The sequence below is a fragment of the Pristiophorus japonicus genome, chromosome 4, assembly GCF_044704955.1.
Source record: "Pristiophorus japonicus isolate sPriJap1 chromosome 4, sPriJap1.hap1, whole genome shotgun sequence".
Taxonomy (NCBI): Eukaryota; Metazoa; Chordata; class Chondrichthyes; family Pristiophoridae; genus Pristiophorus; species Pristiophorus japonicus.
Window position 1 is genome coordinate 196962729 of NC_091980.1, and position 12871 is coordinate 196975599.

Sequence of the window (12871 nt, forward strand, 5' to 3'; positions counted from 1 at the left end):
CTTTCTTTGTGTCATACAATGGTGAAGTTGTGTGACCAGCTGCTACAATGGACCAGAATCTGCAGAGACACAACAGCACTCTACCCCTATAGGAGCCCATCTAACTGCTGGCGAGTGAGTGGCAAGAACCAGGCTAAGCTCCAGCCGTAGGTGTTGACTACATATCACTGGTGCTAGAAGCTGTGTACCAGCATTCTTGATCGGGGTGGGTCCACGGATTCAGTGACGCAGAGCGCATCCATGTCCCAAAACAACACATCCAGCAGAACAAACAATGATCCAAGTTTCGTACTAATGTCAACAGGTGAGAAAAACATTATGGTTTGGAGCTCATCAGCATACCCATTCACCAAGTTGGGAGGAGGGGGAGAGGTGGGTGTGGGGAGGAGCATCATGAAAGAAATGTGCTTCAGCTGCAAGTACCGAACTCTTTGTTTTTAATTTACAAACAACCCCACAAAACATCACTCAAAAAAATTAAACAGTTTTCACAAGAACATGCGACTTAAGAATCACATTGGTAATCTTGCCTGTTGTAATCTACATAGCGGATCAATATTGGGTAGAAGGAGTAGAGATCTCGGCAGAGAACAGAAAACTCATCCAGAATTATCAGCTCTGTCTCCTGGGTATCTGTCTTGCCCTCTGCTTTCATCTGTTCTTCTTCTAATACAACCTTCATTGATTTCTTCTTCAGTTTCTCCAAAGTTGGGATGAATTGGTTCTTCAGCAGTTCAGGCTTAGCTTTGCAAATGATTGGCTGAGCATACACTGGAAAGTACAAAGAGAAACAGCTAGTTGATGTGATATGTTAACATGGGCTCAATGATGTGATGATGGATGTATATTGGGTGAATACTCCACATATAATTAGGTACATCAGGCCTACTTCACATCCAATTGCCCAACACATAGCGCATTGGGATTCTACACCAAAAGTGTGCAAGGCTGATTAGGGCACTTCTGTTTATAGTAATTAGCCCTGCTCCCTATAACGTGGCTGGACTACCTGAGTAATCTTTCAGCTGCTCAGTGCCCACCACAAAAAGATGCTACACAGGAGAGCTTGTGGAAACGTTTTTAATTTTTTAAAACCACAATAGTGCTGACGTTCAACTCATTTTTCTCCAGCAAAATGTTCGATTTCCCCCCACCCCCCTGCCCCACGCCCCCACCCCCGAACAAAAGTTCCTTTCTTCTTGGGTTACCATCAGATTAATTCAAGTCCTGAATTGCTCATGATGCACTGGGAGCAAAATTGAAACACTATATGATTTGACTTTGCATAAAGGGGCCAGGGTAAGCTCATTGCTGCTACAGCCCAGATTGCATCATCCCCCTCACGGCGAAAGCAGAAAGATCAAGCTCTCTGCAACTTTCCTGCCGCAAAAGAAAACATCACACAGCTTTATGTTGAATTCTTTTCTGAATAGATCTGCTCTGCCTGTTATGCACCCACAGCTCTGCATTTTACTCTCGTCTGACTGGTGATCCAATTAAGCTTCACAGAATTTTCTAAGTCTGTCATGTATTTTAGACACATGGGTTATACAAAAGCAAAATACTGCGGATGCTGGAATCTGAAATAAAAGCAGAGAATGCTGGAAATCTCCTGGGTTATACTCCAGCTGCTGTTTCAGCCTGATATGTAGCCGCTAGACCAGAATTATATTGCTGACTGCACATCAATGCATGTTGCACTGATGCCAGCCACAAAGGAGTTATATATATATGCAGAGTCGCACTCCAGGGTGGTGACTTTTCATGCTAGGAGAGCATACGGAAGAGAACATTCTCTTGTAACATTAAAAAGATTCCATGCAAAATTCCAAAAGTTCCTAAGAGGCCAAATGCTTCTCCTAAAATATAGTATTTTGCACCAGGCTTGACTTATACTGCAACAATTCAAAGCGTTGTGAGAGTCAGAGTCTGATGGTGCTTGGTTTTAGTGGAAGTGACAGCCTTGTCTCAGTAGTAACACTGGTGTGCAGCAGTCACCACACATTAAAAAAATCCATGCACAGGCATCTTCCACCCTTCAAGATTTAGTTCGGACCTGGAATTTTAGGTCCTTCATTGAAACACCTGTGAACTTTTTGACGTGGAAGCAAGTCATCCTCGATTCGAGGGACTGCCTATGATGATGATGACTCTTATGTCCGAGTCAGTAGGTTGTGGCTTCAAGCCCCACTCCTGGACTTGAGCACGTAATCTAAGCTGACACATCAATGCAGTATTGAGGGAGTATGGCATTGCCAGAGGTGCTGTCTTTCGAATGAAATGTTAAACCTAGGCCCTTTAGGTGGACGCACAAAATCCCTCGGCAATATTGAGAGAGAGCTGGGGAGTTCTCCTGGTGTCCAGGCCAAAATTTATCTGTAAACCAACACCACCAAAAACAGATTAATTGGTCTATTTATGTGCAAATTGGCTGCTTGTTTGCCTACAAAACAGAAGTGACCGCACTTCAAAGGTGGATTCGAGTATTTTCTCAATGGTACTGTGCAGGAGGGAGAGATTTAGGGGTTCATGTGCATAAATCATTAAAATCTTGTGGACAGGTACAAAATATATTTAAAAATGTTAATGGAATGTTAGCCTTTATCTCATGGGGGCTGGAATACAAGAGGGTGGAAGTTATGCTACAGTTGTATAAAGTTCTGGTTAGACCCCATCTGGAGTACTGTATTCAGTTCTGAGTACTGCACCACAGGAAGGGTATATTGGCCTTGGAGGGGTTGGCACCGTAGATTCACCAAAATGATACCGGGGCATAAAAGGTTAAATTATGAGTTTACACTGATTCGGCTTGTATTCCCTTGAGTATAGAAGATTAAGGGGTAATCTTATCGAGATGTTTAAGATGATTAAATAATTCGATAGGGTAGATAGAGAGAAACTATTTCTTCTGGTGGAGGAATCCAGAACAAGGGGGCATAACCTTAAAATTAGAGCTCGACCATTCACGGTGATGTCAGGAAGCACTTCTTCACACAAAGGGTAGTGGAAATCTGGAATTCCTTCCCTCAAAATGCTGTTGAGGGTAGGTCAATTGAAAAATTCAAAACTGAGATGGATAGATTTTTGTTATGTAGAGGTATTAAGGGATATGAAACAAAGGCGGGTAAATGGAGTTAAGGTGCAGGTCAGCATAATCTAATTGAATGGCAGAACAGGCTCAAGAGGCTGAATGTCCTACTTCTGTTCCTATGTTCCAAATTCATTGGTTGTAAAGTGCTTTGGGGTGTTCGGAGGATTTGAAAATCATTATATCAAAGCAAGCTCTTTATTTCTGGTGCACTCAGAAGTCAGATCAAAGCACTGTCAGGTGGGTGTGCAGTCAAAACCACTTTGTATCAATTTAAAATTGGCAGAATAACTATATCCTTCCACTTTAAAGTGATGTGTGATATAGATTGGTCAATATTTAATATCCAGCAAATTTTATCTACATAGATTTATAGGCTTCATCACAGCAGAATACATGTATTACTTCCATGAGTGCAAAGTGAAGGGGTGCGTCGAAAGGCTGCATAGAAAGGTGGAACACTTTGAGGAAAATTCACTTATTCAAAGAGGGCTGCAAAAAATATATTATATTCTTACCTGCAATTCTCTTCATCCAGGAAGCATCATCAATGCCCAGATTATTGTTCAAGATTTTCAGGATGTTGCCCAAGATTACACTAAGTTGCTCAGAGGTGACTACTGTACAGCAAGGGCCAGCAGGATTGTTCTCAGGGCCTCTTTCCCACCAATATGACAGATAATTACACAACATGGGCAAAATAACTTCAATAATATGAGGCATCTCGGTGTATCTGGCTCCAGATTCTGCCGTATCATTGATATCCTTTATTAACCCATCTAGTTGAGGCATCTCTGGGCACACTTCCTCGACAGTGTCTGGCAAGCCTAGAACTAGCAAAACAAACAGAGTGTCATTCTTTCCCTTCATATATAGTGCATTCAGTATTAGTAAAGAAACAGATCATACTATTGAAATAAAGAATATTCTACAGCAATAATTTGCATTTACATAGAAATTTTAAGGCCCTTCACAGAGGCATATTAAAAAAAATGAATACCAAAACAAAGGATGAGATATTAGGTAGGGTGGTCAAAGAGATAGTTTTGAAGGAGAGAGAGGTGAATTTTCCTGGAGTTTTCAAAATGTTATGATTAATTTCCTGGACACTGCTGACTCACCAAAAGAAAAATCATTGGGGCTTTTCTTTGAATACTTTTGTTTATTAGTTATGAAAATATTGGAGATGGGAAAAAAGACTGTTTGAGTCAGGATGTCTGGTGGTGACACCTCCAGGAATACATCCAGAATTGGCAACCTTAAGAGGTGAAAGAGTTTAGGTGTGGAATTCCAACACATGGGGCCTTGGTGGCTGAAGGAACAGCTGCTAATGGAGGGGTAAAAGAAGAGAGGGATTCACAAGAGGTCAAAGTTGGAGGTGCAGAATTTTAGAGGGGATTAGTGGCTTGGGAGATTCCAGAGATAGAGAGAGGAGAGGCCATGAACGAATTTAAGCACAAAGGTGGGACTTTTTCATTTGAGGCGTTGGCCAAGGTTGGACAGCAAGGACAGGGTGATGGGCGAGTGGGATTTTGTGTGGGATAGAATGCGGGTGGCAGAGATTTGGATTGATTGAAGTTTATGGAGAATGCAGGATGGCAAGCTCGCCAGCAGAGCAGTGGATCAGTCAAGTCTGGAGGTCACAAAGGCATGAGGGGTTCAGTGGCAGATTCTAACATAAAAGATGTCGAACAGTTCATTTGAACTGTCAGCATTATTTACTAGCACACCTGGTCTCAACCAATTGGATTATTCTTTTGGTATAATCTACCACTGAAGCATGATTAAACTGAAATAAAAGAAAATATATAACTCGGTGAGGATGTTTGGGTGCACCAATAAAGAAACAATTGTAACTATGACCAGCGGCTATCAGGCTCAACTGAACTAATATATATGTAACGAAAATTATCCAGACTGTAGGAATACTATAATAGTTTCACAGTTGCATATAGTGATAACACTATTCTCGGCCAGAATGGAGATGATTGAATAATTCCCACATCAGTCACGCCTGGATACTTGAAATGATTGAGATAGATTTTATGCATAAAATGTGTATTATGTAACTATCTTTCACTCACTGCATTTTGCTGGAAAATCACCCTGCTTTTATCAGGAGACATTGCAGTAGCTTCAGTCATGAATTCTGTTTGCTGGAACATCAATCCAGTTTCCTCGGTCAAGATTCTGCTAGGCACCTGAGCCCCCACATCCCACTGTCATTTGCATGCAATGGGCAGGGAAGGGGCAGCCAGCAACAATGTAGCAATTTCAGGCAGGATAGGAGGATTGTTTTGTCCAACCAAGGAAGTGGTGTTGGAAAAATGCCAGGTGAAAGGAACAAATATGTTGTAATGCAAACATTTGACATTTATTAGGGCACAAAATTCTGTACCTTATGCTGCCAACTGAATTTCCATTTGATTAAATACATTCTGAATGCATCAACACAGTACTTAACACTGCAAAACATTTTGTATTTCTTTTCAAATTAACTCTAAGAGCATAGTTAACAGGAAAACATTTTTGTTAAAAGAAAGTTCTACATACTGATTCGTTCCCGAGGTGTTTTGGAATTGAAAACTGACTGCATGTTGTGTACGTTGATAGAAGGCTCAAGAAAAGCTACGGGCATGGCTGCTGCAAGAGTGGCGAGACATTCCCCAAGAAGTGGCCGCTGTCTGTGACACAAGACAAAAGAGAAATGGGAAAGCTATCTTGTGGTTAAATAAAGGGCAAATAACTCCTGTAAAACCAAATACAAAACTATGTACTGCTGTTCAAGCAACTGCAGTTATCATAGCTGAAAACAGGACAGTAAGACCACAAGTGTAGTTCATAAATTATATTACAATATTTCAGTAGTGCAAATATTTTGCAACATTAACTCAACCCCTTTATAGGAAAGATATAAAAGCAATGGAAAAGATGCAGCATTTGGATAAGAGGTTACAGTTACGAAGGGAAACTTGAAAAGCTATGGCTTTTTTTCCATTAGACCAAATAAGTTTAAAGAATGATTTGATGGAGGTCATCAAGATTATGAAGAGTTATGATAAGGTAAATAGTGATAAATTGTTTCCACTGGTCAGCAAGATAGTAAGATTTAGGATAGTCATAAAAAAGATTAAAGGGGAGGTTAGAAATGCAATTTTCTACATAGAAGGTGGTAAGCACAAAAAATTCTGTCCCGAACATTGTTAAAGCAAAATCTGTGGATTCTTTTATATGTGAAGGAGATAGTTGCTTGAAATAGAGGAATATTAAAGGGCATGGGGAGCAAGCAGGAGTCTAGGATTAGACTTGGGTCATGTGGAGTAAAATACTAGCATAGACTTGATGGGCTGAATGAGCTGTTTGAATGCTATTCTATGATTTAAAGAAAAGTATATCACGGGCTTGAGAACCAATACCAAACTTCTACACATATTAACCAACAAAGTATTCAGTTTAATTGACAGATTTCAAATTGTGCCTGCTTTTGTAAAGAAAGGTAGTAATGAGTGTGGGGATATGATTTGGGCAGAAACTGTTCAATGTGGTGAATCCCATTGCTTTTCTTGCACAGCTGTTCCTGTCTCAAATTCATGATCAACCTACTTTCCTAATGCATGGAGTGCCTTTGCTCTCACAGCAGACTGAGTCTTCTACATCTGCTAGGGATTTTACAGATCTACTGTAGCAGCTATTTAAAGCATTGCAATCTGGTTAATGAGAAAATGTGTAGGTGGATGAAGAAAAAGACTGCAGTAAAATAGAGAGTTCCAGAAGGCATGCTCCTAGATTTACTGATCAAGCCCTTGAGGTGACACTCCATGAATTGAAAGAAGAGCTGCCCATTTTAGCACATTCATGTATCCTCTGTTTAGAAATTGTCATACAAAATGCATTGCAGACTGTAGTAAAGGACCTGACTACAAATGAGCAAGTTGACAGACTTCAGGAAAACTGGTAATAGGCTAAAGTTTTCCATTATGAACTAGCTGTCCTAACTGTACATGCTACAAAGTAATTCTAACAAACCTATTACTACCACTCCATGTATAGCACTAGGACAACCTCAAAGCTTATTGAATTTTGACCATGCCTGGTTATTCTGCAGCAGGGCATAAATTCAAGCTGCAACTTACAAATAAAACTCTTGCTGCATTGGTATGTTAATGGGGCTTCACATAGCAAAACCTGCAAAAACAATCTAGCTCCAGGATGCATTTTTCATTTACTCATACACACTGTCTGCACTCATGTGTGTTGTTGAAATTTGCAATATAAGGTGCAAAAAATATTTACAAGGATGATACCAGAAGAAAGAGGTTACAACTATTAGGAAAGACCGAACAGGCTAGGGCTCTTTTCTCTGGAAAAGAGAAGGCTGAGGAATGACCTACTGGAGGTGTTTATAATTATGAACAGGTTTTATAGGATAGATGTAGAGAAGATGTTTCCACTTGTGGGAGAGCCCAAAATGAGGGGTCATAAACATAAGATAGTCACTAATAAATCTAATAAGAAATTTAGGAGAAAATTCTTTACCCAGAAAGTGGTTAGAATGTGAAACTTGCTACCATATGGAGCAGTTGAAGTGAATAGCATGGATGCATTTAAGGAAAATCCAGATAAATACATGAGGGAGAAAGTAATAAAAGGGTACCTGTCCGCCATTGTTCATTGTTCATATGTAACCTTCAGGGCTGCTGACCGAGGGCTATGTGGCTCTTTGTTGGCTGGCGCGGACATGATGGGCTGAAATGGCTTCCTTTTGCGCTGTAAATTTCTATGTTTCTATGTTTCTAGATGCTGATAGAGTTAGATGAAGTAGGATGGGAGGAGGCTCAAATGGAGCATAAACACAGACATAGACCGTTGAGCCGAATGGCATGTTTCTGTTCTGTAGAGTCTATGCAATACCATGTAATGTAGAGCATGGTCCTGCAGCATCAAGCCTCTAATTGTAGCATTGATAGTATAGGCAGGACGAGGAGGGTGGACCTGAAAGCTCAGTGCCAATCTCTGTATAATGTAGACTGTTACTTCAGTGCAGTACTGAGCAATATTCTCTTTCATTTTTATTTTGGGTGGGTGGCCCATTCAAAATACTGTGCATGTGCGGCTCTTCCTAGTTAAAGGTCAGTGAGCCGGCTGCACGAGAGCTACAGATTGTGCAGCTTAATGGGAATGTTAGTACTGAATGAGTACTGAATTGTCAGAGGAGCCATTTTTCAGATGAGATGTTGAACCGAAACTCTATCTGCTATTCAGGCAGATGCAAAAGGTCCCATGAAGGAGAAGCAGGGAGTTCTCCTGGTGTCATGGTCAACACCCCTTCCTCAACTACAATCACTAAAACAGATTACCTGGTCATTCATTCATCTGTTGTTTGTGGAGCCTTACTGTGTGCAAATTGGCTGCCACATCTACAGAAAAAAATAAGTCATTTCACGACATCAGGATGTCCCAAAGTGCGTCACGGTCAAGGAAGTACTTTTCAAGTATAGTCATTGTTGTAATGTGGGAATCACGGCAGCCAATTTCGGCACAGCAAAGTCCCACAAACTGCAATATGATAATGATCAGATAGTCTGTTTTTAAATGTTGGTTGACTCAGAGACAAGACTGTGCCACGACTGAACACCATACAACTACCGACAAAACAAGTGACTGAACTTCAAAAATGACCCATTTGTTGTGAACACTTTGGAACACCCAAAGTATGTGAAAGGTGTTACATAAATGCAAATTCTTTTTGTTTTGTTTGGTTTTCTTCCTGTACTCACACACACTGGCATCAAGCATAACAAGCCTCCCATAAACTAGGGCCAATGACCAGTATAGCGCGGATCCGGATATGCAATCCGAGATACCAGAGGAGGAAGTGTATGACCTGTATTCGTTCCTAACAAAGAGCCAACCGATAATGATTAATGTGAAACTTAACGGTGTGCTGGTACCGATGGAATTGGACACGGGTGCGAGTCAATCAATAATGAGCCAGAGGACATTCGACAAGCTGTGGATGTACTGGATGACATGATTATACACTCTATCCACTTGGAATATGCATCCACCACTACTAAAAACATGGAGCTGCATTCGTTCCTTGGTCTACTCAACTACTTCGGTAATTTCCTACCGAGATTGAGCACTTCATTAGAGCCACTACACATGCTGCTAAGAAAAGACAACAAATGGGCTTGGGATGCGTCTCAAGATAGAGCTTTTGAGAAAGCTACTAATCTGCTTTGCTCTAACAAGCTGCTGGTACATTATGATCCGTGTAAGCGTCTAGTATTGGCCTGTGATGCTTCGTCATATGGAGTTGGTTGCGTGCTCCAACAAGCCAATGAATCGGGTAAACTACAACCTGTTGCGTATACTTCTACAAGTTTATCAAAGGCGGAAAGAGCCTAAAGCATGGTAGAAAAAGAAACATTAGCCTGTGTGTATGGGGTTAAAAAGATGCATCAGTACCTGTTTGGTCTTCGTTTGAACTGGAAACAGATCACAAGCCACTCATTTCATTGTTTTTGGAAAACAAAGGTGTCAATACCAATACATCTTCCCGCATCCAGAGGTGGGCGCTGACATTATCTGCCTATGATTATGTCATTCATCATAGACCTGGCACCAAGAATTGTGCCGATGCACTGAGCTGTCTGCCGTTGCCCAGACCAGAGGTGGAGACGCCACAACCTGCAGACCTACTGTTAGTTATGGATGCTTTTGAAAGCGAAAGAACCTGTCATGGCTCAACAAGTTAAGATCTGGACCAGCCAGGACCCGATATTATCGGTTGTGAAACATTGTGTCTTTAGTGGTGATTAGTCTGCCATACCCAAGCAAATGGGTGATGAGACCAAACCTTACAACCGTCGCAAAGACGAACTATTCATTCAGTCAGATTGTTTACTGTGGGGTAATCGTGTTGTTATGCCTAAGAAAGGCAGAGAGAAATTTGTACATGATCTACATAGCACTCATCCCGGTATTGTCATGATGAAAGCCATTGCCAGGTCTCATGTATGGTGGCCTGGAATTGACGCTGATCTGGAATCATATGTGCATCAGTGCAACACTTGCATGCAGCTAAGTAAAGCACCAGCGGAATTGCTGCTGAGTCTGTGGTCGTGGCCATCTAAACCATGGTCCAGGATCCACATCGACTTTGCAGGTCCCTTCCGGAGAAAAATGTTTTTAGTTGTGGTGGATGCATATTCCAAGTGGATAGAGTGTACAATCATGTCATCCAGTACACCCACAGCTACCATTGAGAGCCTTCATGTCATGTTTGCCATTCATGGTCTGCCCGACATCGTTGTAAGCGACAACAGACCTTGCTTCACTAGTCTGGAGTTTCAATAGTTCATGAAACTCAATGGTATCAAACATGTGAGGTCAGCACCCGCATCTAATGGTCAAGCAGACCGTGCTATCCAAACCATCAAGCAGACTATGAAATGTGTAACTCATGTTTAACTGCAGACTTGCTTGTCATGCATATTGTTTAGTTACAGGACAAGACCTCACACGCTTACCGGGGTCCCTCCTGCTGAACTATTGATGAAGAGAGGTCTCAAGACCAGGTTCTCTCCTTTCCACCCTGACTTGAACAATCATGTTGAATATAGGCGTCAAAGTCAGCAGTGGTATCATGATCACGCTGCTATGTCACGTGACATTTCTGTTAACGATCCTGTGTATGTACTAAATTGTGATCAAGGTCCCAAGTGGATTGCCAGTACTGTTACGGCCAAGCAGGGTAACAGAGTGTTTATCGTCAAGCTCAAGAATGGGCAAGCATGCAGGAAACACGTTGATCAGATAAAGCTGCGGCACACGGATGAACTGGAACAGTCTGAGGAAGACACAATCAGTGACCAACCTACCTACCCTCAGTCATCAGAGGACTCCGCTGTCATCAATGAATCTGGACTTTCAATCCCTGACATGGCCATTGCTACTCCCATCAGATCGGCTACCCAGCCCCCAGTCATAACAGACTCAGAACGCTTGCGCAAGGCTGGAGTTGAACTGAGATGATCAACTCGGGAACGGAAAATCCTGGACCATCTCAATTTGTAAAAAGACTGTTACTAATAACTTAAAGGGGGATATTGTCATGTATGTATGCTTGGGTTTACTAGCCACCAGGTGGCACCACTGTCGGAGGTCACTGGGCTGTACGCACATGAGTGCGGCCCAGGTATAAAAGGCAAGCCATTACGTAATGTAATCACTTTGGGCCCTAATAAAGCAGAACCAGGTTTGTACCTGTGTTAGTTTACAGTATTCATTCTGTCGAGTTATTACATACATAACAAGAAAGACCGTCAAGGACAGCAGCAGAGTTTCCAGGTGATCTGCAACACCAGCAGAATTGCCGAGATCCAGGCCCGTGATTTTCTGGGCCTACTTGTTTAGTAGTGCCTACTGCCTCTCTAAACTTCAGCAACACCTTGCTGTCATCAATGAATCTGCCATCAGTGGTGAGGTCATTGGAGTGATCGCGATGCTGGTTATTTGAGAACAGTTTACATTTAAATGGGTTTGTTCAAAAACCAACTTTCATGTTTTGTAGAGTCTTTGGAATTTCATGATCCTAAATCTTATTAAAACTGCATTTGACGTTGGAGTTACCTTTCAGCATAGGCGTTCTTCCCTGTTCCTAAGGCATACAAGCTGCACAGGATCCTATAGCATGACACTTGGACATCATCCACTGCAAACAGAATACAGTAAATCTATGAGTTTAGAAACTCTCACTCAGGCAATCTCACAGTTCTAATTGTAGCAAATCATTACCAAATACTAAATTAAACCACACTCATTCAATACTGATCTAGCCATCCTCATTTTATAGCACATTTATATTTAGACAGCAGTTCTGAAATGCCATTCTAGGTCTCAGGTACTGCAAAAACCACACTGTTTCTGATCTGAGAATCTCTGTACATTCAACATGCCAGTAACTAACAAATATGGCTGGCTCTACGTCATTTGGTAAACTCTTAGATTTTTGGTTTGCTGTCCAAGACAGTGCTGCTCACATGTAGCAACAATATAAATGCAGCAACAATATAAATGCAGCACAAAAACAGAAAACGTCGGAAACATTTCGCAGGCCAGGCAGCATCTATAAGATACGCCAGATCAGCCAACATTTTGGGTGTGGATTCTTCTTGAGTTCTCTCCACAGATGCTGCCTAAAGCACAGCACTAAATAAACCTGGTTATGAAGCATTTTCTTACGTATTCTGTTGCCTTATACTATATTCCAATAGAAGTATAGAGGTAGATATTCGTCTTTACCGACTAAGCGTTAGGCATCACCTGAGCAGAGTGCAGAACGGGAAATGCCGGTGGCGAGGGGTAACTCTCATGCCCTTTACAGAACCTACTGGACTTTCCTTCCATTAATTTCAATATAAGGTAAATCTGGCATGTTCTGATACTGGCATACAATCCTCACCACAAGATTTTCCGTTTTTGTGCTCCAACCAGATGATACTTAGGCAACAACCATGAAAATCTACCCCATAGATTCATAACATTTTAAAGCACAGAAGGAGGCCCTGTGGGCTATCATGCCCCTGCTGGCACTCTTAAAGGGCTATCCACATAGTCCCATTCTCCTCATCTTTCCGCATACCGTTTAAAAAAACTTAACTTTCAAATATTTATCCCTTTTAAAAGCAATATTGTGTTTTGCCTGAACCATTCTTTTTGATTGGATGTTCCATGTTTAAGAACCTGTTGTGTAAAAGAAATACATTTAACCTCACC

At 41.5% G+C, this 12871-nt stretch overlaps 1 protein-coding gene across 4 annotated transcripts in view; it reads right to left on the reverse strand.

The window, feature by feature from the left end:
* The window catches only part of ryr3 (ryanodine receptor 3), a 561329-nt gene that overhangs the window by 129559 nt on the left and 418899 nt on the right, over nucleotides 1–12871 (reverse strand). For all 4 annotated transcript variants that reach the window (XM_070878983.1, XM_070878984.1, XM_070878982.1 and 1 more), the window contains exons 64-67: nucleotides 11726–11807; nucleotides 5642–5772; nucleotides 3607–3921; nucleotides 531–771 (exon numbers count right to left, since the gene is read on the reverse strand). In XM_070878983.1, the coding sequence (XP_070735084.1) occupies nucleotides 531–771; nucleotides 3607–3921; nucleotides 5642–5772; nucleotides 11726–11807 (769 nt within the window). The remainder of the gene's footprint in view (nucleotides 1–530; nucleotides 772–3606; nucleotides 3922–5641; nucleotides 5773–11725; nucleotides 11808–12871) is intronic.